General features: G+C 43.7%; 2 protein-coding genes across 4 annotated transcripts in view; one reads left to right on the plus strand and one right to left on the minus strand.

The window, feature by feature from the left end:
* The window catches only part of CSNK1G2 (casein kinase 1 gamma 2), a 96,869-nt gene that overhangs the window by 53,615 nt on the left and 19,294 nt on the right, over window positions 1-23,960 (plus strand). For all 3 annotated transcript variants that reach the window (XM_083349881.1, XM_083349880.1, XM_083349879.1), the window contains exons 3-8: window positions 15,513-15,553; window positions 16,756-16,825; window positions 19,289-19,437; window positions 20,244-20,478; window positions 21,730-21,815; window positions 23,757-23,841. In XM_083349881.1, coding sequence (XP_083206007.1) covers window positions 15,513-15,553; window positions 16,756-16,825; window positions 19,289-19,437; window positions 20,244-20,478; window positions 21,730-21,815; window positions 23,757-23,841 — 666 coding nt within the window. The remainder of the gene's footprint in view (window positions 1-15,512; window positions 15,554-16,755; window positions 16,826-19,288; window positions 19,438-20,243; window positions 20,479-21,729; window positions 21,816-23,756; window positions 23,842-23,960) is intronic.
* BTBD2 (BTB domain containing 2) overlaps window positions 14,921-23,960 on the minus strand; it is a 51,552-nt gene continuing 42,512 nt past the window's right edge. Inside the window, exon 12 of the transcript XR_014490857.1 lies at window positions 14,921-15,393. The gene's annotated coding sequence lies outside the window, so the exon portion shown is untranslated. The remainder of the gene's footprint in view (window positions 15,394-23,960) is intronic.

Here is a 23,960-nt window from a genome sequence, read left to right on the forward strand (position 1 = left end):
ATCCGTTTCCTTCTTTCACTTTTTCCCATGCCTTTTAATTAATTTTGCCCTCTCCTCCCTAGAGACCTTTGGCATATATGTCAGGCAGCCAATTAAATTCCCATTTAACCAATTAAAAAAAGGGAGAGGTGGCTGGTCCATAGTGAAGGACTAAATTTGGGCAGAGAAGGTAGTGGTTCCACTTTCCTATGCAAAATAAATTTTTTTCCGCCCCAGGCGCTTAATGGACCCTGAGAGGTTTCAGGCAGCGCTGGGGGCCCCACCTGCCTCCCCAGCTCACAGCTCGGCGGATGCCTTAGTGGAGGCCTGGGAAAGGACGGCCACGGAGGCACTTGACCGAGTTGTACCCTTGCGGCCCCTGACCCGGCGCAGATCCCAATGGGCTCCATGGTTTTCCGCGGAGCTCCGGGAGATGAAGCGTCGGAGACGGGGCCTAGAGAGCGTCTGGAGGTCCACCCGATCTGAATCCGACCGATTGCGACTAAGAACCCATATTAGGTCTTATCTCGCTGCGATGAGGGTAGCGAGATCTAACTACTTCGCTGCCCTCATCGCGTCCGCAGATAATCGCCCGGCCGCCCTGTTTAGGGTGACCCGCTCCCTCCTCAACCAGGAGGTTAGTGGGGATCCCTTGCAGGGGCGTGCCGAGGAATTTAGTCAACATCTGTCGGACAAAATCGCTCAGATTCGGACCGGTTTGGACTCCGACTGGGCAGTATCGGACGATCAGGACACGAGCGATCTTGTCGATGTCATCTGGGAGGAGTTCGATCCTGTGACTCCGGAGGAAGTGGACAGGATCATGGGGAGGCTGAGCTCCACCACATGTTTATTGGACCCGTGCCCTTCCTGGCTGGTTTATGCAGCCCGGGAGGGGACACGAGGCTGGTTCCAGGCGGTTATAGCTGCTTCTTTGAGTGAGGGTAGTTTTCCCGCCGCCTTGAAAGAGGCGGTGGTGAGACCTCTCCTCAAGAAGCCTACCTTGGATCCGGCTGTTTTGAATAACTTTCGTCCGGTCTCCAACCTTCGTTTCCTTGCGAAGGTTGTTGAGAGTGTGGTGGCGCACCAGCTCCCTCTGGTCCTGGATGAAGCGGATTATCTAGACCCGTACCAATCGGGCTTCAGGCCTGGGTACAGCACGGAGACGGCATTGGTCGCGCTGGTGAATGATCTCTGGAGGGCTCGGGACAGAGGATACTCCTCTGTTCTAGTCCTATTAGACCTCTCAGCGGCTTTCGATACCATCGACCATGGTATCTTGCTGCGGCGTCTCAGGGGATTGGGAGTGGGAGGCACGGTTCTTCAGTGGTTCTCCTCCTATCTCCTGGGACGCTCGCAGTCGGTGTTGACGGGGGGGCAGAGGTCGACCGCGAGGCCTCTCGCTTGTGGAGTCCCTCAGGGGTCGGTCCTCTCGCCCCTTCTGTTCAACATCTACATGAAACCGCTGGGTGAGATCATTCGTGGTTTTGGAGTTGGGTATCATCAGTATGCTGATGATACCCAACTTTTCATTTCGACCCCAAACCACCCCAGTGATGCCCTCGACGTGATGTCCCGGTGCCTGGAGGCAGTCCGGGTCTGGATGGGGAGGAACAGGCTTTGTCTCAACCCTGACAAGACGGAGTGGCTGTGCGTACCGGCATCCCGGGATATTCAGGATATCCCACCCCTCATTATGGGGGGTGAGTCATTACCTCCTGTAGATAGGGCTCGCAACTTGGGAGTCCTCCTAGATTCACAGCTCTCTTTAGAAGACCATATTGTAGCTGTAACTAGGGGGGCGTTCGCCCAGGTTCGCCTGGTGCGCCAGTTGCGGCCCTATCTAGACCGGGATGCCTTGCGCACGGTCACTCATGCGCTCGTGACCTCTCGTCTTGATTACTGCAACGCTCTCTACATGGGGCTACCCTTGAACACCACTCGGAGGCTCCAACTGGTACAGAATGCAGCCGCGAGAGTTGTGTCGGGGGTTTCCCGATACTCCCGTGTTACACCTTTGCTCCGCGAGCTGCATTGGTTACCAGTTGTCTTCCGGGTGAGGTTCAAGGTGTTGGTAATGACCTACAAAGCCCTCCATGGCATGGGTCCAGAATACCTTGGGGAGCACCTGCAGCCGGCGTCAACTTCCCTCCGCCCAGTACGCTCCCACAGAGAGGGCCTCCTCAGGGTGCCGCCGGTCAAAGAATGCCGACTGGTGGCCCCCAGGGGGAGAGCGTTCTCTGTGGGTGCACCGGACTTATGGAACCATCTTCCGGTAGAGCTCCGGATGGCACCCGACCTCCGCTCCTTCCGGCGCGACCTTAAAACCCATTTCTTTAAGGAAGCGGGCCTGGCCTGATGGGACGGGGTGGGTTTGTTATTATGACTTTAATTTTAAATTTGTACTATGGGCATTGTTTAATCATGTTTTAATAATTTTAACTTTTGTATCTGTTTTTTACGTATTGCCCTGTTAACCGCCCTGAGTCTCTTGAGAGAAGGGCGGTATATAAATTAAATTAATGAAATAAATAAATAAAATAAATAAAATAAAAATCTGTTTCTTAAATGAAACTCATACAGGTAGTCCTCAACTTACAATCATTTGTTTAGTAACCAACCATTGGAAGCTTTCAGGCACTGAAAAAAGAGACTTTTGACCATTTTTCACACTTATGGCCATTGCAGAATCCCCATGGTCATGTGTTGAAAATTCAGAAGTTTGGCAACTGGCATGTATTATGATGGTTGCAGTGTCCCAGGTCATGTGTTCCCCTTTTGCAACCTTCTGACAAGCAAAGTCAATGGGGAAGCCAGAGTGACTTAAAAAGCATTTTACTAACTTAACAATCGCAGTGATTCACTTACTGTGGCAAGAAAGATTGTAAAATGGGGCAAAACACACTCGTCAACTGTCTTGCTTACATACAGAAATTTTGGGCTCAATTATGGTCATAATATGAGGATATCCTGTCCAGGGCACTCAAATCTCTCTTTTTGCCAGCACAGTTTATATAAAGGTAAAGGTAAAGGTTCCCCCGCACATGCGTGCTAGTCGTTTCCGACTCTAGGGGCCGGTGCTCATCTCCGTTTCAAAGCCGAAGAGCCAGCGCTTGTCCGAGGACGTCTCCGTGGTCATACCAGCTTAATATTTTGTCTTTAATAATTTGAAGAAACACCTCAAAAAAAGGGCTTTGGAGTGTGGTCCATTTGAGAGATTTCTGCTGCAAATTACTCCAAATGCACAATTTACTAAAGATACCTAAATAATGATAGGGGGGGGATCAAAGTTTCTCCTGTTCTTAAACAGCCCTGCCCAGGGCCCTTCTCAGAAGGCTTCTTAATGTGAATCTTTTCTATTTATATATTTAACTCTTTGCCTATATTCAGGATATACTGAAAGTCAGGCCCCATAGATCAACCTGTGTTTTATTAGTGTTATTAATTAATTTTTTTCAGAGAATGGGTTACAGTTACTGTACTTAGGAATGTTTAAAGATCATAAGTCAAATGAATAAGGAAGTGCTTACAAGAAAATGGTAATGAGTTCAAACATATAATGCAATTTCTATAATAAATTATCTTTGGGCCTGACTTTTAGTCCACACTGTCATTTCCATTAATCCTTTGGCCTCAGTCTGAGGGGTGGGAGTGGAGAGAAATATTGACAGGGAAAATGAATGGCAAGCTCTTTTTTAAAATTAAATATAGGTAAAATTGTCAAGTGGCCTGCTCTGTTTTGTGGTATGAAAGCCTTGCATTTTGTAATGCATGAAGTCTTTTGAACCGTTTGCCTTTAACTGCTTCTGATGTAGGAGAGCTTGAAAAGCATTTGAGATTCTCAAATTCTCTGGCTTTATTGCTGCTTTCATTATGATTAGTCTCACTGTCGGGCAAATTTTTAGACTGGATTTGGCATTTTATCCATCTATCAAGTCCTTCCCAAGAGTCTGGGATTGGCAGATAACATTATTTGACAGTGTTGAAGGTACCGTAGCAGGATGAAAACTGTTCCAAGTAAAGACGCTTTTTGCAATTGGCTGATGGGGATTTTGTCAATGCTGATGATGGTGTTGCAGTCATGCTTCAGTTGTTTTGAGATTGCAAACTTTGCTCTCTTTTGCCACAGTCGTTCTACTTCAATTTGCAGGTCTTTGTATTTTAATTTAATTTAATTTAATTTAATTTAATTTAATTTAATTTAATAATATTTCTATACCGCCCTTCTCCCGAAGGACTCAGGGCGGTGAACAGGGCAAGAATAAAAATACAGAATTACAAAAGTTAAAACAAGATTAAATAAATGCCCATACACTAAAATAAAATTTTGTGATTTATTTATTTTTTGCAGTTTTTTCTCTTCTATTCTGCTGTTTCCTGGTACTATTAAGAATTGTTGTCTTTCTTATTAGCAGTGGTTAATTATTTTTATTTTTAGCAGATTTCATGCCTACTTTTAACTAAGTCCTCCTGTGATGCTCTAATGATAATAGCAAAAAACCCCAAACCCAACATTCTGGGGGTGGATTTAGGAAGTCCGACAATATGCACATTGTAATGTCACAATACCAGGTCTGGACCTTTTGCGTGTGACATCATATGCATGTACAAAAGAGGGAAGGAAGGAAAAGTACAAGCTTCATGACTCTTGCCAGCCCTTTGAGATAATAGGCAAGGACTAAAACAGATTCCATATATTAGAATTGAACTTACACAACATAGGACCAAGCTATTTGTAGGGCCCCTTTCCCCATGTTTTTTGTTTACCCCATCAGATCTACAGGTAGTCCTTGACTTACGAGTGTAACTGAGCTAGAAATTTTGATGGTGAGTCATGACAGAAGGAAAGTGGGCCACTATATGACTCTTAATGCAGCAGTCATTAAGCAAACCCTGTGGTTGTTAAGTGAACCCATTGTTCAATATGGGGTGCTTTTTGTCAGAAACTGGTAGTAAATGCCGGTTTCGGGCAAATATGTGCTAAATTGCAGTCACATGACCACGGGACACTACAAATGGCTATAAATGCCGGCCAGTTGCACAGCACCCAAAATGCAGTTGTGTGACTATGGATGGCAGGGAGGGCAGATGTCGGAAGTTCGAATCAGGTTGTAAGTAGCTTTTTCAGGGTCCGTTGTAAATTTGTAAAGTGACTGGTTGTAAGTTGGGGGTCACCTGTAGTAGAGGAAGCAGGCTCTAGATCCTTTCAAATCATCATGCTGGACTCCCCCAGGGTTTTGGCCTTCTCAGTGGCAGGGTCTACCCTCTGAGATTTGGACAGGCCCAACCCTGTTAGCCTTTTGTAAGGCACTAAGACAGGGGTCTTCAAACTTGGCCCTTTTATGACTTGTGGACTTCAACGCCCAGAATTCCTCAGCCAGCATGCCTGGCTGAGGAATTCTGTGAGTTGAAGTCCACAAGTCATAAAAGGGCCAAGTTTGAAGACCTCTGCACTAAGACCTCGCTCTTTCCCCAGGTGTTTGTCAGGAGGCTAAATGAGTTTTGCTATTACTATTGTGCCTTTTTTTCTTCTTCTTCTGCGAGTGGGTTTTATCCTTGGTCACAAAGGGTTATAGGCCTGGGAGGGGGGTGTTTTTTTTGGGGGGGGGGGGTTGCATTTTTAATCCTTGTGTGAGATGGGCAGCCATATAAATGATATAATTTGAATGAATAGAAATAAACTCTATTGACACAGGCTATAACAATAACATTTTGGAAGGCTAAGTGGTCCCTTCCTCATATTTTTTTTATTTTTTTACTTTTTATTTTAATTCCATTTATATCCCGCCCTTCTCCGAAGACTCAGGGCGGCTTACAAGCTTAGCAGTAGCCTTCATTCTATGTATATGCCTGCTTATTAGGGCTTTCACACACCCCCCAAGCGGCATTATTACAAAGTCATCTTAATTGCCCCCAACAATCTGGGTCCTCATTTTACCTACCTGGGAAGGATGGAAGGCTGAGTCAACCTTGAGCCTGGTGGGATGCGATTAGTAAATAAGGGTGGATCCAGCCTGAGCTTCTTTCTCATGCTATCTCTGCTTCCTAGACAGAGAAAACCTGCTTTTTTTGCTTCTGTAAGCATTTCTGCAGTTTTTCCCAGGTCATTTTTTAAGTCTCTCTAGGGCAGGTGTGTCAGACTGGCGATTCACAGGCTGGATGCATCACACACAGGCTCCACACAATACGTCATGTGACACAATTGAGTTTGACACCCGTGCTCTACGGAGTGAAGAGGGAGCCTTGTGGGCTTAGGTCCGTTGCTGCAGTGGGGAAGGAGCAACTTTGATCCTCCTTATTTCATTCTGCACACTCAGTTGCTCCACCGGTGGGGCCCACTGGTGCACCTGCCCTGTCTCACCCTCTGAAAGATTGCCAAGCGATTGAAAGAGATTTACTTGAGTCCCTAGCGGGTGTGGTTTATTTAAATTAAATGATGATGATGATGATGTTGGAAGGGATCTTGGAGGTCATCTAGTCCAACCCCCTGCTCAGGCAAGAAACCCTATACTATTTCAGACAAGTCTCTTCTTAAAAACTTCCAGGGTTGGAGCATTCACAGCTTCTGGAGGCAGGTTGTTCCACTGATTAATTGTACTCACTGTAAGGAAATTTCTCCTTAGTTCTAGGTTGCTTCACTCTTTGGTGAGTTTCTATCCGTTGCTCCTTGTCCTGCCTTCCTTCAGGCGCTTTGGAGAATAGCTTGACTCCCTCTTCTTTGTGGCAGCCCCTGAGATATTGGAACACTGCTATCATGTCACCCCTCATTCTTCTCTTCATTAAACTAAGGTAAAGGTTCCCCCGCACATGCGTGCTAGTCGTTTCTGACTCTAGGGGCTGGTGCTCATCTCTGTTTCAAAGCCGAAGAGCCAGCGCTTGTCCGAGGACGTCTCCGTGGTCATGTGGCCGGCATGACTAGATGCCAAAGGCGCACGGAACGCTGTTACCTTCCCACTGTAGTGGTCCCTATTTTTCTACTTGCATTTTTATGTGCTTTCACACTGCTAGGTTGGCAGAGGCTGGGATGAGTAACAGGCGCTCACTCTGTTACGTGGCACTTGGGATTTGACCCACCAAACTGCCGACCTTCTGATCCACAAGCTCTGCATCCTAACCCACTGAGCCACCGCGTCCCTTTCATTAAACTAGACATACCCAATTCCAGCAACCGTTCCTTATATGTTTTAGCCTCCAGTCCCCTGATCATCTTTGCTGCTCTTCTCTGTACTATGTACTCTTTCTAGGGCCGGATGCGTCACGCGGCATTTTTCCCATTGCTGGCAGTGGTAAAACTGTCCCTATACGTTGCGCGACATCACGTGACCATCATGGTCATATTCTGACAGTTGTAAAGCAGGTCCCTCATATAAACAACCCAATTTTACAATTTTTACGGCAGTGATTGTGAAGTAGCCCTTAAAGGAACCAGTGGTTCCCCTAGAGGCCAGTTTTGCTGAAAACTAGACGTAAATGCCGGTTTTCAGCAAATAATGTTGTGAAATATGGTCACATGACTGTGGGACGCTGCAAACAACCATATCTGTGGGTCAATTGCCAAGTGCAGTTGTGACCACAGGGGAGCAGCCATTGGTGTATGAATCCCTACCCCCAGGGAGGGCCATTGTGTAAATTTGAACAGTCACTAAGTGACCAATCGTAAATTAGGACTGTCTGTATCCAGAGCACAAATGGAATAAATCTACAAATTGTTGTGCTTGGCTCTGTTTGTTTTTTTCTCTCCAAAAGAGGTGCAGTCGGGAATGTTAACCAGAATATTTTGAGGTTGGGATAACTTCATAGAATATCTTCCAGAAAATTTACAAGCTAATTTGAGGGCTAATTCACATGGAGCTCCGTTTCCATCTGGCCTGTTTGCCATCCTTCGCTCCCTAGACACTAAAATGGACGTTCTGAAACTTGAGCTGGCCACGAACAAGGAGTGTATATTGGAAGAGGTGGCCCTTTGAGAGCTGCATGCAATGAAATTTCATTTTGCTGTATGCCGATTTGTGTACATTTCAAGTGACAAGATTGTTGTTGTTGTTAACCTCAGAGCGGTCCTTTCTTCAGTCATGAGGATGGTGGTGTAGTACATTGGAAAGGCTTCTCTCCCAAGGACTCCCAAATCTGGTGTGCACCAGGTGTGGAAATAGAAGCATCTCTCCCCTGCTTTATTGCAACCTTCCTTCCTTCCTTCCTTCCTTCCTTCCTTCCTTCCTTCCTTCCTTCCTTCCTTCCTTCCTCTTGCAAATATTTAGAATCAAAGGTCAGAGGGAAAGTCTGCATGATATGAGGAAGCAGGTGCTGGGATGATGCATTGCACTAATGAAATGCAAGGACAAATTACTTTGGGAAGGAGCGGGATGATGGTGGTGTCTCACAGCTTTTTAGCAATGACTTAAAAGGTTCATGTTCCAACATTAAGATTTGTGTGAGACCAGCAGCATGTTGCAACATAATTGAAATAGTTACAACCCATAGGCCTCTTTGGCCAGGAGGAGGAGAAGGGAGCAGCTAGTGAAAGGTTTTCTGTAGTAGGATGGCTGTTTTTTTTTGTTTTTTTTAAAAGCCAGATAGAAATAAAGCAACATGTATAGAAGGGATCTGGCTTGTCCACCCTGCAACCATAGGTGTATTTTGCAGAGCTCAGATCATAGCTCTTAATATGACAAATGGGGGAAAGCAATCCTAGCAAATATATTAAATTAATTCAACATAGATTTTTTTTTTATTAATTCAAAACAAAGTTGCCTTTCATCTCATCTCCAGCTATTGCTAATTGCCTGTCTGTAGTTTTATTGGAGCCATCCATTTTGGGGCGATGTATTATCTAATTAAGATAAAATAATCATGTATTTTTTGATGTGTGTTTGATGAACCAATCTTGCATGAGGGAGCAAGGCTCATTAACTTGAGGGCCACATACAAGTAATCCTCAACCTACAACCATTCTTTTAATAACTCTTTGAAATAGCAATAGCACCTAGACTTATATACCGCTTCACAGTGCTTTACAGCCCTCTCTAAGCGGTTTACAGAGTCAACATATTGCCCCCAACAATCTGAGCTCTCATTTTATCCACCTCAGAAGGATGGAAGGCTGAATCAATCTTGGGCCCTGTCAAGACTGAACTGGCTGTGGGCAGAGTTAGCCTACGATGCTGCATTTCAGCCACTGCACCCCCATGGCTCCTCTTACAGGTAGTCCTTGACTTGCAATCACAATTGAGCCCAAAATTTATGTTGTTCAAGTGAGACATTTGCCCCATTTTACAACCTTTCTTGACATGGTTGTTAAGTGAATCACTGCGGTTGGTAAGTTAGTAACCTGGTTGTTAAGTGAATCTGGCTTCCTCATTGACTTTTCTTGTCAAAAGGTGATCAAATGACCTTGGGACACAGCATGATCACATGATCATGGGGATGCTGCAAAGATCGTAACTCTGAAAAATGGCCATAAGTCACTTTTTTCATTGCCATTGTAACTTTGAATGGTCACTGAATGAACTGTTGTAAATCGAGGACTACCTGTATGACAGCACAAAAAAAAGTGGCTTATGATAGATTCTCATTCTTATAACCGTTGCTACCTCTCATGGCCGTGTAATCAAAATTCAGGCACTTGTAACTAGTACACATTTACGGTAACTGACTGTTCCTGGAGTCACATTATTGCTCTTTGCAAACCTTGTAAGACAGCTGGCTGAGGAATTCTGGGAGTTGAAGTCCACAAGTCTTAATGTTGCCGAGTTTGAAGACCCCTGTTCTAAGACAACTTCTGAAAAAAAATCAATGTCCAAAGCTGGATTCACTTATACTTAATAACCAAGGTGATTAACTTAAAAGCTGTGGTAAAAAAAAAAAGGTCGTAAGATCAGGGGTGGCTCAATTAACAATTGCCTTGCTAGCAGCGGAACTCCAGGCCCAGTTGCGGTTGTAAGTCAAGGACTGTGTGAAAGGTTTTGCATTGCAGCTTGAAGGCCACACTCCCCAAATGGTCAAAGCCTAGACAGACCCATTTTGTGGTAGGGCTTTTAAGGAGAAAATGAACACTTTGGCTTTCTACAGGTTTTAAGGAAGACAGTTTGTCCCTTAGGCCAGGGGTCCCCAGCCTCTGGGACGTGGGCCACCATTCGGCTGTGGCCTGTTTGGAATTGGGCTACGCAAGCAGCAGGCCGGTGGGCAATTGCGCATGTGTGTGTTTGCCAGTCTGCCACTCCCGCAAGGGCTGTGTGCGTGCATGTGCGCACTGGCCCACCACTTGTGTGGCCCAATTCCTCTCCCCCCCACCAGCCGCCAAGCGGCAAAGGTTGAGGACAGCTGCCTTAGGCCTCTGAAGTGTTAAAAAGGTCCAAAAGTTTTGGTAACTGCATGATTGATGGTGCCCTACTTGCAGGTCTGGAAGCTCTTAATTAAGAAAGTATATATTCCCACTTCCTCCTCCTCCCTCCCCCATGTCTTCTAATCTGTTTGTTTGATCAACTTTTCATGGCATTTTGAAAGTTTCACTCTTTTTTGTGTGTGACCAATCAAACTAACAAAAGTGAATTTCATATGGAGGTGGTTTTTTTTGTTTGTTTTTTTGAGGCAAAGGGTGGTATTGGTTTTACTCTGGACGTGCTTTCGGTTTGCATGTTTGCAGTCAGCACCCAAGGGAAAGCAAATATTTAAGTGTTAAATAGGGCTCTATAAATGTAGTATTTAAAGAGAACATTGGGTAATATTGCTGCGGCCAACAAAGGAATTAGATCCTGAAGGGTATTAAACTCTCCACCCATTGCTCTTAAAAAAGAATGCCTTGAATGCCTCCTTTTTTAGCTGAGTGTTTTGAAATGAATCTATCATTCTAACATATTTTTTTTAAAGGTTCTTCTTAGTCTGTATCCAATTTGAAAGGGAAATAAAATATAAATACCACAGAAGAGTAGCTGGCCACGGACATGGTGTTGACAGGAGGGATTTAGCTCCTGGGAACATGTTGCATGTTACCAGGATGATGGTCTACTTAGGCCAAGATGGATTGCACAGAGAAAGACTTAAGAATTATGAGTTTTGGCTGAATTGCATCACAATTGGATGCTTTAAAGAGGGAGTTTGGAATGATAACCCAGGATTAAGAACTTCAGACAGAAATCTGTGCCCTGCTGTAATAAATCAAAGAATAATGGTTCTGAGACCTGTTAACTTACTCAAGGAAAAACCAGGAAGTCAATTACCTGATAGAATATGGGGAAAAAACAAAGTGACCTTAAACTCTTATGACAGGAAGACAATTATGATTTTAATGGCTACAGCAGAGACCTGATGGGATAATCGCATAAATGGGTGAAAGTAAGTTGAAAGAGGCAACTACAAGAAAAAGTGGAACTTTTTTGGGTAATTGCCGTCATCTGCAGGTTCTGGGGAATATAACAGATAGTCCTCAGCTTATAACAATAATTAAGACTAAAATTTCTGTTGCTAAGTGAGACAGTTGAGTTTTGTCCCATTTTGCGACTTTTCTTGCCACAGTTTTAAGAAAATTGCTGCAGTTGTTCAGTTAGTAACACAGTTGTTAAGTGAATCAGGCTTTCCCATTAACTTTGCTTGTCAGAAGGTCGCAAAAAGTGACCACATGGTGCTGGGACACTGCAATCATCATAAATATGAGTCAGTCGCCAAGCATCTGAATTTTGATAAGGTGTCCATCAGGATTCTGCAACAGACGTAAATGTGAAAAATGGTCATAAGTCACTTTTTTAGTGTCATAACTTCGAATAGTGACTAAATGAACAGTTGTAAGTCAAGGACTACCTGTACTTCATGTGACCCAATTGGTTAAAATGTGAAAGTAAGAAAAAACCCCAAAATTGATTTATTTGTTATTGCCATCCATCTCAAACAAGCGACTCTGGGTGGTGAACAAATAAGATATTCTTGGCATAGGTCAGGGGTAGGCAACCTTGGCTCTTTTGTGACTCGTGGACTTCAACTCCCAGAATTCTTGAGCCAGCCATGCTGAGGGGAAAGGGAGAGGTTTCCAAGCTGAGCTCAGGAATTCTGGGAGTTGAAGTCACTTTAAAAAAGTGACGACCGGTCCTTCTTCTTGGAACAATTGCAACATCCCCACAGTCATGGGATCAAAATTTGGCACTTGGCACTTGATAATCTATCATATTTAATCAATGTTATTGTTAGGATTATTATCTTTATTGATACATATTTACCCAGACAACATGCTGTTTGCCAAATATTGAATGTCATTGGGGGGAACCCCAATCCCTACCCTTAACCTTTTCCCTACCCTATCCCAAATCCCTATTTCCCTACCTTCCTTTTTAACCCTATAAAACTAATAAAAATATGTTTTTTTAAAAAAATTGACACTTGGTAATTGCCATGTTTTTAGGACAGTTCAGTATCCAGGGGTCCTGAAGTCCCCATTTGTGACCGTCCCAGATGGTTTCTGACCGGCAAAGTCAAGGGTTCACTTAACTGCAATGATTTGCTTAACAACCGTGGCAAATAAGGTGGTAAAATTGGGCGCAACTCACTTAGCCACCACCTTGCACAGCAACAGAAATTCTAGTGGTCGTAAGTTGAGGACTACCTAAACCTTCTAAAAATGATAAACTCCCTTGAGTTTGACTTGACTCCTAGTGGCTACCTATCCATATCACTGAAGTTTTACTGGAAACAATTTGGAAATGGCTTCCCATTGTTTTCTTACAGGTTGCTTTTTGCCTCCCCCATCTATAGCTCGGGTTTTCAAGCGCTTTCTGTCTAATGACACCAACAAAGTCAGGTCCTGCTTAGCTTCTCTAAAAGCAGCCAAGGTTAGTTAGATTCTGCCACCTGCTGTGATCCGTGACTGCCACCAATCAACCATTGAGGCTGAACAGGTGGATGATGTTCTCACAACCGATTGCCGTAGTAGTGATGAGGGCATTAATCATCTAACCGTACCTGTGAGACTCGTTTATTTGTTTATTTTGCAAACTGTGTATGGCAGCCCATCCTTAATCCAATAACTCCAGCTGGCTAACCAAGCAACAAGAAGAAAAGCATTCAGACCAGCGAAAGGAGCAGTACAAGACACCAGTTAAAATAGTCAGCTCCCTAACAATGCAGAGCAAACCACACAGCCAGGCTCCGTTAGCAATTTTAAGGAAGCCTGAAAGGCCAACAGAGTCAAAATATGTTCTGCCTCTTTTGAATTTTTCAAAAAATCCCTGATGTTTTGCCGACAGCTTTCTCATTCAACATGTTTAGCATGTTATATTGTGAGCATATCAGCACCACCTCCCCTTCTATAAGATTAATATACATACATACATACATACATAGATACATACATACATACGCTTGCCTAGCATGCAAGCAGCCCAGGTTCGAATCTCAGAAGGGTGTGGCTGGCTGATGAGAGCAAAGCAGCTTGAAATAGCTATACCAGTCTCCCTTTAATTCTTTGTTAGCAATCCAAATTTAATATACATACATACATACATACATACATACATACATACATACATACCTCAATTTACAGCAGTTTGTTTAGTGACTGTTCAAAGTTACAACGGCACTGAAAAAAGTGACTTGCGACCATTTTCCCACCTACGAATATCCATGGTCACATCATCAAAATTCAGATGCTTGGCAACTGACTCATATTTGTGATGGTTGCAATGTCCTGGGGTCATGTGATCACCTTTTGCAACCTTCTGACAAGCAAAGTCAATGGGGAAGCCACATTCACTTAACCGTGTTACAAACTTAACAAGTGCAATGATTCACTTAACAACTGTGGCAAGAAAGGTCGTGAGAAGGAGCAAAACTCACTTAACAAATGTCTCAACAACATAAATTTTGGCTTCAACTGTGGTCACAAGTTGAAGACTACTTGTATATATATATATCCATCCATTATCTATCTATCTATCTCCCATCCATCCATCCATCCATCCTGGCATTTTATAAAATAAAACAGAGTAAACACGTAAAAGCTGATTAAAATCACAAGCCACCACTAAACCCGAAGTGTCATGGTGACCATTCATTCCCGAGAGGCCCAGCCTTTGCTTTTAATCATTTTTGGAAATCCAGTCATGAGGATTCTAATTTAATGTCAGTGGAATTAGATATTAACCAATAATTTCATATTTGCTAATATGGAAGATGTAGTAGACAAAGTGGAACTGGCAGCAATTTTTAGGGGAACTGACCATGGGAAGTTGGAATTTTTGCGTTTTAACAGAAGGTTTGGACTCGGTTGTGGTCATAAGTCAAGGACTACCTATGTCTCATTGAATGTAAGATGCAGAATAAAGAGCCTCATTTATAGAGAGTAATAAGACTCCAGGAGAAAATAAAATCTTTGTGATGGGAGGAATCCCTATCACGGTAGTGGTGAGCACTGGGACTCTAAATGAGTTCAGATAGGCTGGACAATGCCTTGGTGCACATGGACTTCAACTGGGCTACCTGCATTCATAAATGGTCTGTCAACGCTGCTAACATTGGATGTTTTTGCTTTGACGACATATGGCCTGCACAGCTTAGAGAAAGGATTACACTCATAAAATTAAAAATAGTTGCGGGCCACAAAGGAATAGCTGGTGTGCCAGTTAGTTGTTCGATGGTTGGCAGCAGTGATGGGCCTGGCATCATCAGTGAGACTTGGAGGCGCTCAGCAGAGGGTCTGCCAGGATAATGGCAGCCGATTCTTCCTGGCATCAGCAAAGTGTGGCAATACTGAATCTAACTGAATTTTTTACAGATGCCAGCGGGCCACATATTACACTGGCCTTCTGGACTACAGTCCTCCTTTCTCTCTATGAAGCAAGTCCTGTGCCTCTGTTGACATATTTTGAAATTGGTTACCCTTTAACCATGAATGTGGGAAATATATAATCCTCCTTTATGGGGTGAAAAAATGGCTATAGCACTTAAATGGCTAATAAACTGAATCACGGTCAGTTCTGAAAGCCATGTGTGATTTTGTTTGGTTGATATTTCCTGCCTCTGGAATCTTAAAAGGAGAAACCCCCCTTCTTATCTCTGCTAGATTCTTTTCACTGAGTTTTGCAACTGGGGGGAAGCGCCTTGTGGGGTCTTTATTGATCTCGGAAGCTAAGCAAGGTCAGACTAGCTTGAAGGGGAGACTGCAGGGAAATCCCAGGGTCTGGCTGTAGGCTGGACTGGACATCTGAAAAAGACAGTGGCAAACCGCTTCTATATTGTTGCCTGAAAAAAAATGTTGTTTTTCATCTTTTGTGAGAGTTTTTACTTTGCAACCAAAGGGGGACATTCACTGCATTCTGGCTGTCTTGCAGAAGTTGTCTGTTTAAATTTTGTCTCGTGGTCAGTGAATCGTCCTTCATGAGCAGATTTTGTGTTCATGACTTACACAGTCTTTTTCAATTCACCAGTATGCTGCTAAATTAGAAACCAGAAATTAGTATATTTTCTGCATAAAACTCCCTCGTGTGATGCCAAATGGGAAATGTTTGCTTTTCTTTCCTTCTTTGTCTTAAATTCTCTTTCTTATTTTACAGGGAAGAACCTCTACACAAATGAATATGTAGCAATCAAGTTGGTAAGCTTATTTCTAGCGTATATTGTTGTTGGGTTTTGAAGTTGGTCCTTTTTTTCCTTCCTATTAATTCCTAACAAACAAGATGGGTGTTTCCCAACCGTGGCAACTTTAAGATGTGTAGGCTTCCAGCTCCCAGAATTCCCCAGCCAGCATGGGAATTCTGGGAGTTGAAGTCCACAAGTCTTCAAAGTTGCCAAAGTTGAACAACCTGGTCTAGATCCTTCTGTAGGCCAGGCATGTGGCCTGCTCCTGGGCTGTGGATCTAAATCTATCAAAGAGTCACGGTGTTGATCTCTTTCATGCTTAGCATCATCTGAATTAGCAGCCAGTCTCCAGCAAATCTGTTAAAAGAAAGGACAGTTTCTCTCCCCAGAAAGTGAGACACCCTGTATACAATAATGGTCACTTTGATTTAAGTTAGTGTGAAATATTGATTGACGCCTGTAAAGTAATCCTTTGAAAAAGAAATGAAATAATTCAGTGACACTTCAGAAGCTGAGAGCAGCAGTGAAAGGTTTGGGGGCCTTGTGCTCCATTTGGTTGGATGAAAATGCCACAAACGTTTAGCTCATAACAATTCGCCTTTCAAGTACCACAAGGCTCCAAGCTTGTTCTTGCTGAGGCTGACTGATGTGACGATGCTTCTAAAATTGGTAGTATAATGGTGTATCTCCCCGTAATTAACTGGCTAGTTCTTCGGTTTTGCTATCATAGCCATTCCTAACAATTTGTCCCCTCTTCTTTCGTACAGTCTTCCTGATTGCATTCTTTCCAGAAGTGTTGGGATTCTGCATCCCCAAATGCCTAGCTGGCATTGCCATTTTGGTTTTTTAGAAAGAATTCTGAGAGTTGTGGTTGCTACACAATTGGAGGTTCAGACTAAAGACGGTGGGTGGGCTTTTAATGACTCCTGTGCTGAGTTGGCTTGATGTCCTTGATCCTCTCCAGTGCCAACATTGACTTAGAGCAGGGCTGGCTGAGGAATTCTGGGAGTTGAAGTCCACAAGTCATAAAAGGGCCACGTTTGAAGACCCCTGGCTTAGAGGCAAGTCCCATTCAGTCAGGTAGGCCTGCAGCCTTAGTTCCCCTCCATTGACAATCCATTCAAAATCACTGCCTCACATTTGTTGTTTGTTTGCAATTGTCTCTTGTGTCATTAACAAATGTATGGCTATAGGGTTTGTAACTTTTCTTTTTTCTAGGAACCTATCAAATCCAGAGCTCCTCAGCTGCATTTGGAATACCGATTCTATAAACAGCTTGGCAATGCAGGTGAGTAAAAGCAAGCAATTTGTAGAACTATCTAGAAAAAGGTGTTGTTTTTTTTTAAAAAAAGTTCTCTCAGTTTTCTGAAAAAGTTTTTTTTAAAGATTTTTTTAAAAAAGTTTATTTCAGTTTCCTTATCCTGGTGAGTACAGAGGAATTGTTGCTTTGTTTAAAAGTGTTTGTAAGAAGTTTAATTCTTGGAACATGCTTCCTTAATAAGCCTGTTTGATTACCTAATTACTAACCTCTCCTGTCTCCACTATCGTAGTCATTCTAACTTCTGAAGCTCTTTTCTTCCCTTTTAAACTTTGATAGTTTAATAAAACTCACCTCGGTACGCATGAATTTTTTTTGTGTGTATTGATTCTGCTGCAGGTGTTTAAAGAAGTTGATGCATGTTACATTTTTAAAACTTCTGTGAACTCTGTTTATGTGTGAACAATATTTTAAAATTTTATCTGTTAAAAACACAGTTCAAAGGAAAAGCTGATACACGTTTAGAGAAGATTTTTTTTTTACTTTCTCTCCTCAAGGATTAAAAGGATTTTAAATAGGATCTGTGTTGACCTGCAGAATACTTACGTTAGGGTACTGCAATTGAACAACCATTTGTCTGAAATAGTACAGGGAGTGCAGAATTATTAGGCAAGTTGTATTTTTGAGGATTAATTTTATTATTGAACAACAACCATGTTCTCAATGAACCCAAAAAACTCATTAATATCAAAGCTGAATATTTTTGGAAGTAGTTTTTAGTTTGTTTTTAGTTATAGCTATTTTAGGGGAATATCTGTGTGTGCAGGTGACTATTACTGTGCATAATTATTAGGCAACTGAACAAAAAACAAATATATACCCATTTCAATTATTTACCAGTGAAACCAATATAACATCTCAACATTCACAAATATACATTTCTGACATTCAAAAACATAACAAAAACAAATCAGTGACCAATATAGCCACCTTTCTTTGCAAGGACACTCAAAAGCCTGCCATCCATGGATTCTGTCAGTGTTTTGATCTGTTCACCATCAACATTGCGTGCAGCAGCAACCACAGCCTCCCAGACACTGTTCAGAGAGGTGTACTGTTTTCCCTCCTTGTAAATCTCACATTTGATGATGGACCACAGGTTCTCAATGGGGTTCAGATCAGGTGAACAAGGAGGCCATGTCATTAGATTTCCTTCTTTTATACCCTTTCTTGCCAGCCACGCTGTGGAGTACTTGGACGCGTGTGATGGAGCATTGTCCTGCATGAAAATCATGTTTTTCTTGAAGGATGCAGACTTCTTCCTGTACCACTGCTTGAAGAAGGTGTCTTCCAGAAACTGGCAGTAGGACTGGGAGTTGAGCTTGACTCCATCCTCAACCCAAAAAGGCCCCACAAGCTCATCTTTGATGATACCAGCCCAAACCAGTACTCCACCTCCACCTTGCTGGCGTCTGAGTCGGACTGGAGCTCTCTGCCCTTTACCAATCCAGCCACGGGCCCATCCATCTGGCCCATCAAGACTCACTCTCATTTCATCAGTCCATAAAACCTTAGAAAAATCAGTCTTGAGATATTTCTTGGCCCAGTCTTGACGTTTCAGCTTGTGTGTCTTGTTCAGTGGTGGTCATCTTTCAGCCTTTCTTACCTTGGCCATGTCTCTGAGTATTGCACACCTTGTGCTTTTGGGCACTCCAGTGATGTTGCAGCTCTGAAATATGGCCAAACTGGTGGCAAGTGGCATCTTGGCAGCTGCACGCTTGACTTTTCTCAGTTCATGGGCAGTTATTTTGCGCCTTGGTTTCTCCACACGCTTCTTGCGACCCTGTTGACTATTTTGAATGAAACGCTTGATTGTTCGATGATCACGCTTCAGAAGCTTTGCAATTTTAAGAGTGCTGCATCCCTCTGCAAGATATCTCACTATTTTTGACTTTTCTGATCCTGTCAAGTCCTTCTTTTGACCCATTTTGCCAAAGGAAAGGAAGTTGCCTAATAATTATGCACACCTGATACAGGGTGTTGATGTCATTAGACCACACCCCTTCTCATTACAGAGATGCACATCACCTAATATGCTTAATTGGTAGTAGGCTTTCGAGCCTATACAGCTTGGAGTAACACAACATGCATAAAGAGGATGATGTGGTCAAAATACTCATTTGCCTAATAATTCTGCACTCCCTGTATAGGATCTCCTGCTTGTGCAGGGGGTTGGACTAGAAGACCTCCAAGGTCCCTTCCAACTCTGTTATTCTGTTAAATATCAGATGTTCTTCTAGTGCAGTGAGTCTCAACCGTGGCAACTTTAACTTTTGTGGACTTCAATTCCCAGAGTTCTTGGACTTGAAGTCCACAAGACTTAAAGTTGCCAAGATTGGACACCCCTGATCTAGAAATAAACTGTAGAGCCATGTTCACCTCGTCCAAACCACCCCTCTGCAATCACATCACTTTCTTTTCCACCCTTTCCAGAAGGAATCCCTCAGGTCTACTACTTTGGGCCATGTGGAAAGTACAACGCCATGGTCTTGGAGCTGCTGGGCCCAAGCCTAGAAGACCTCTTCGACTTGTGTGACCGGACATTCACTCTTAAGACCGTTCTTATGATTGCCATCCAACTGGTGAGCATCTATTCTGTACATCCTTTGCTACTATCTTCACGCAACCTTCAAGACTTAGGTCCAGCCCCAAACCTCCCGCTCAGTTAAAGCAACCCGGAATTCTCTCAATTAAGGAGCAGCTGTCAAGGCAGCAAGCTGCTCAATTCTTCTTTCATTACCCTCCTTGATTTGTGTGCCGTATGTCAAGCTCCTTTCCTGCCAGTCAGCAGAAAAACACAGCGGAAGTGAATTTTCTCTTTAACCTGCAGAGCGCCTTGTGTTTCCTTATTGAGTTTGGAGAAAGGTTAATTTCAAAAAAAAATTACAGAGTACTAATTTTTGACGGTTGGCTTACCAGATTGAATGAACCTATATTTTGCTATTAAAAGTTCTAGGGCAGGGGTGTCAAACTCAATTTCATTGAGGGCCGCATCAGCATTGCGGTTGCCCTAAGGGGGCTGGGTGGGCATGGCCTATTGGGTGGGCGTGGCCAGAATGCATATGGCCTGGGTGGGCGTGGCCAGTTCTACATCGTTCGCATCAACGATGTAGAACTGGGGGCCTGGGCAGGAGTGGGACAGATCTGAGGGTCTCTGGCAGAAGGAGGGTCTCTGGGCCAGGGCCAAGGCAGTGGGGGCCGTTCCCTCACTGTTTCCAGGATGGCTTCGCGGGTCGCATGAAACCACTTCGCAGGTCGGATCCGGCCCCCGGGCCTCGTGTTTGACATGTTTGTTCTAGGGAAAAGAACTTAGGAGGTGGGATGTTTTGGCCGAGTTTTTACCATAGTCTGATCAGAGTTTCCCTCCTTGCCTTCTCTTCCGGCCCAGATTACACGGATGGAGTACGTTCACACCAAAAGCTTGATCTACAGAGATGTAAAGCCAGAAAACTTCCTGGTGGGAAGGCCCGGAAGCAAGCGCCAGCACACCATCCACATAATTGACTTTGGCCTGGCCAAAGAGTACATTGACCCAGAGACCAAAAAACATATCCCCTACCGAGAGCACAAGAGTCTGACGGGGACGGCGCGGTACATGAGCATCAATACTCACCTGGGGAAAGGTGAAGAAGGGGCACCTCCTGACATGCATCCAGGGAGGGGGGAGAGAGGGATGGAAGATAGGTGTCTGCGGGGAAGGGCAGTTCTCATAAATCTCATCTTAACCAAAAAATTAAAAAGCTGCTTTCCCTAACTAGTGTCTGTATCTGTGTCTGCCCCTCTGAGTCACTGTGAACTCTTGACGACTGTCTGAATCAGTCCCTGCAGTTTTCTGGGCAATGTTTTTGGAGGTGGTTTATTCTCTCTGAAACTGATTGCAGGTTGATTCAAAATTTCCGTGGAACTGTTGTGTAGCAAAAAGTGGCTTTGCACTAGAGGAAAATCCTTGATTGCACAAGAGTTGGCACGATATGTTTGCTAATTTCTCACTGCTCTGCTTGTCCTTGTAGTTTTGCACATCCGCCAACCTCAAATAACAGCTTCAAGGAGATCGCAGAGGGTAGTGGTGTTATGGCTGAAGTGTTCTGCTCAGCATAAGTAGAAATATTTATGACTGGTGCAAAGTCTCTGCTGGAGACAATACAGACTTTACAGGACTCAGTGCTACAAAGTGTGCACATGAGGTCTAACACTCGCGTCCTAAACCTCCAAGGTCCTTGATTCATGGTTCATTGAATAACATGCAGTTAGCTAGGATCATACAGCAAGCAAAAATATAAACAAACAAACAAACCATAATATGCCTCTGTTGTGTGAAAATAGTTTAAGCTGTTTGCTGTCATGGTTTGGATCCCCCAGAAGTCAGGGCAGTCTCTCTGAATTCTACATCTTGCTGAATTGTTGAATAAACCTTGTTTGGAGGGTGTGTGTTTCCTTGAATCGTTTTGTTTTCTACTGTCAGAAGCAGGTTATCTGGATGGATTCTTTCATAGATGACAAAGATACAATGAATGTTTATAATTTACTTCTTTATCCTGGTGATTATTACGCACAGAGGAGTGAGACAGGATTAAGTGAGACAGGAGTGAGACAGGATATATGGTCTACTACACTGGGTATCTTAGCTGGGTTTACATCGTGCTCTCCATTCAATGCTTTATTGAATAGTCATAAATAGCAGGGTTCACACCGTAGAATAAGCCCTGAACCATGTTTTACAAATGCGGTGTTCATAAAGTACACTAAGTCAATCAAATCATTTCCCGCCTTGCGGTGGTTTGCGGTATGCAGACCCAATCAGAAGCATTTTTTTTTAAAGCAATGTAATTGCAAGAATGCTCTTGATTCATTCAGATTTTTTGTGATCTGTGTAGAACAAAGCCGAAGAGATGACCTGGAAGCACTTGGTCACATGTTCATGTACTTCCTCCGGGGAAGTCTGCCCTGGCAAGGCCTCAAGGTGAGTCCTATCTCTATGGAAAAAATATGCAAATTTAAATGAACTGAATTTTTAAGCATTTGCATGTTTTTCCTTTTACTCTACTGCATGGATTTACCCTCTGAATATTGCATTCTTCAGTATGAGGGTGCTCTCTGTGCTTGGCTGTTTTCCTGCAGATATTTCATTACCCAACTAAGTGACATCATCAGTGCTAGTAGGGAGTGGGCTTCACTCTCCCATTTATATTCTAGTAGTTGTTCCATATGTTTTCCATCCTACCTGGGTAGCGTCTTGTAAGCTAGGAATTTAGACATATTTATGATTCCCTTTGTAAAGAAGAAGCTGAGGATCCCAGATCTGTACTCCTTTGATTATTTTCTCCTTGTAGTGTAGTTGTGGAACTGGCCCAAGAGTTGCTTGTGCGTTAGGTGGGTCCATATGCCACGGACTGAAATCAGTTGGAAACGTTAGTTGTCCACTCTCACGCAGCTGGCTTGGTATCACCCACAAGACACGCAGAACAGAGAACGGGTGTAACCACGTCTATTGTGTTATCTCCCCAATTTGTGTCTAGAGCTCCTGGATCACCCCAGTTTCTTCCACTTGCAGCTCAGACTCTTGAATGATGATCGCCATCTGACTTTGTGCCTGTTCATTGCTCTTACAGCAAGAACCACCAGTTTTCATTTGCTGAATCCAGAGATTTCCACTAGGAGAGAGACCGGCTTGATTGGTGCAGGCCTTAGTTGTGTTCCATTTAGAGTACAAGTAGTCCTCAAGCTATGACCCTAATAGACCCTGCCCATTACAGTCAAAGCAGTCATCAAATGGGCCAGTTAGCTGACCTACCCCATTTTATGACATGCTTTGAGGTGGTTATAAGTGTGGACATTGCAGTCGTTAAAAGAACACCACAGTCATTAACTGTGGGCATGGTTTTGCTGGAAACTGGAAGTAAATGGTCACATGTGACCGTGTTGTGGAGCACCCGAAGTGCATTCGCATAACCATGCAGGTGGACGACAGTTAGAACTGCAGGTCTACATCGTAAATCCCTTTCTCAGGTGGATCGTGACTTTGAATGGTCACTAAATGACCAGCTGTCAATTCAGACTTCCTGAATTACAATCGTCAGGAAGATGTTTCTGGTTCCTCTCTCTGTTCCCTGTGCTGATCCTTCTACACTCCTCTCATATCTTGTTACATCACATAGCTCTCCTCTAGGCAGGACAGACCCCCTAAGCTGTTGTTCGAAGACCTTTGTTCACAAATATCCCAATTTTTGGCCTTATCTCTCTCTACAACCCTACTTGTTCCTTACGCTCCTCTGATGGTTTCTTGTCCCATGGTTCAGGGTTGCAGTCTCCAGCTTCCTGTTTATCAGACACCCAACCCTGTAGCTCTGGAATCCCTTCCCTTCTCCTTGAGGAGGTTTGACAGTCTTTAAAAGGGGTTAAAGACCCTTTTATCTGACAAACGAGTTACTGCTTGGTCAACCCAGCCTTCTGTCCTTAGTTGACCATTCCTAGGTTAAGCCCTGCCTCGTTTCGGTGATGAATTTATAGGCGCTTGATTGCACTGCGAGGTCTTTTAAAAACCCATGTTTTGGATCCTGTCTTTTTGTTTGTCTTGGCTATTAATATCTGTTTACTGGTTTGGTTGCTAAATTGTGAGTTAACTGGATGGGATGGGATTTTGTAATTATTGTACAGTGTTTTTCTGATCTGTACACCCCTCAGTAAAAACACGTAATTGCAGTAAATGTGTTTTTGTTGTTATTAGTCCAGCTTGGCAAATAAATACCTGGCGCACGTTTTGTGCAATCCTCACAATTTATCCAATGTCTTGCAGAACAGTTGCGTTTTTCTTGGCACTCTTTCCCCATGAAACACCCGGCTTCTACAGCCTGACCTGACACCTCTCCTCCTCCTCCTTCCCACCCTTGGTGTCTCTTCCTAGGCGGACACCCTGAAAGAGCGGTACCAGAAGATTGGCGATACCAAGAGAGCCACACCCGTTGAAGTGCTGTGTGAAAGCTTCCCTGGTAAGGATCACCGGCAACGCAAAGACAGTATCTGGTTTCACTGCCAGGAAGAGAGATAATTTAAAAGGGAGGAGGCAGTTTATATCAAAGGACCATGGTTAAGGTTAAGCTTGGTTTGC

Source organism: Vipera ursinii (genome assembly GCF_947247035.1).
Source record: "Vipera ursinii genome assembly, chromosome: 1".
NCBI lineage: Eukaryota > Metazoa > Chordata > Lepidosauria > Squamata > Viperidae > Vipera > Vipera ursinii.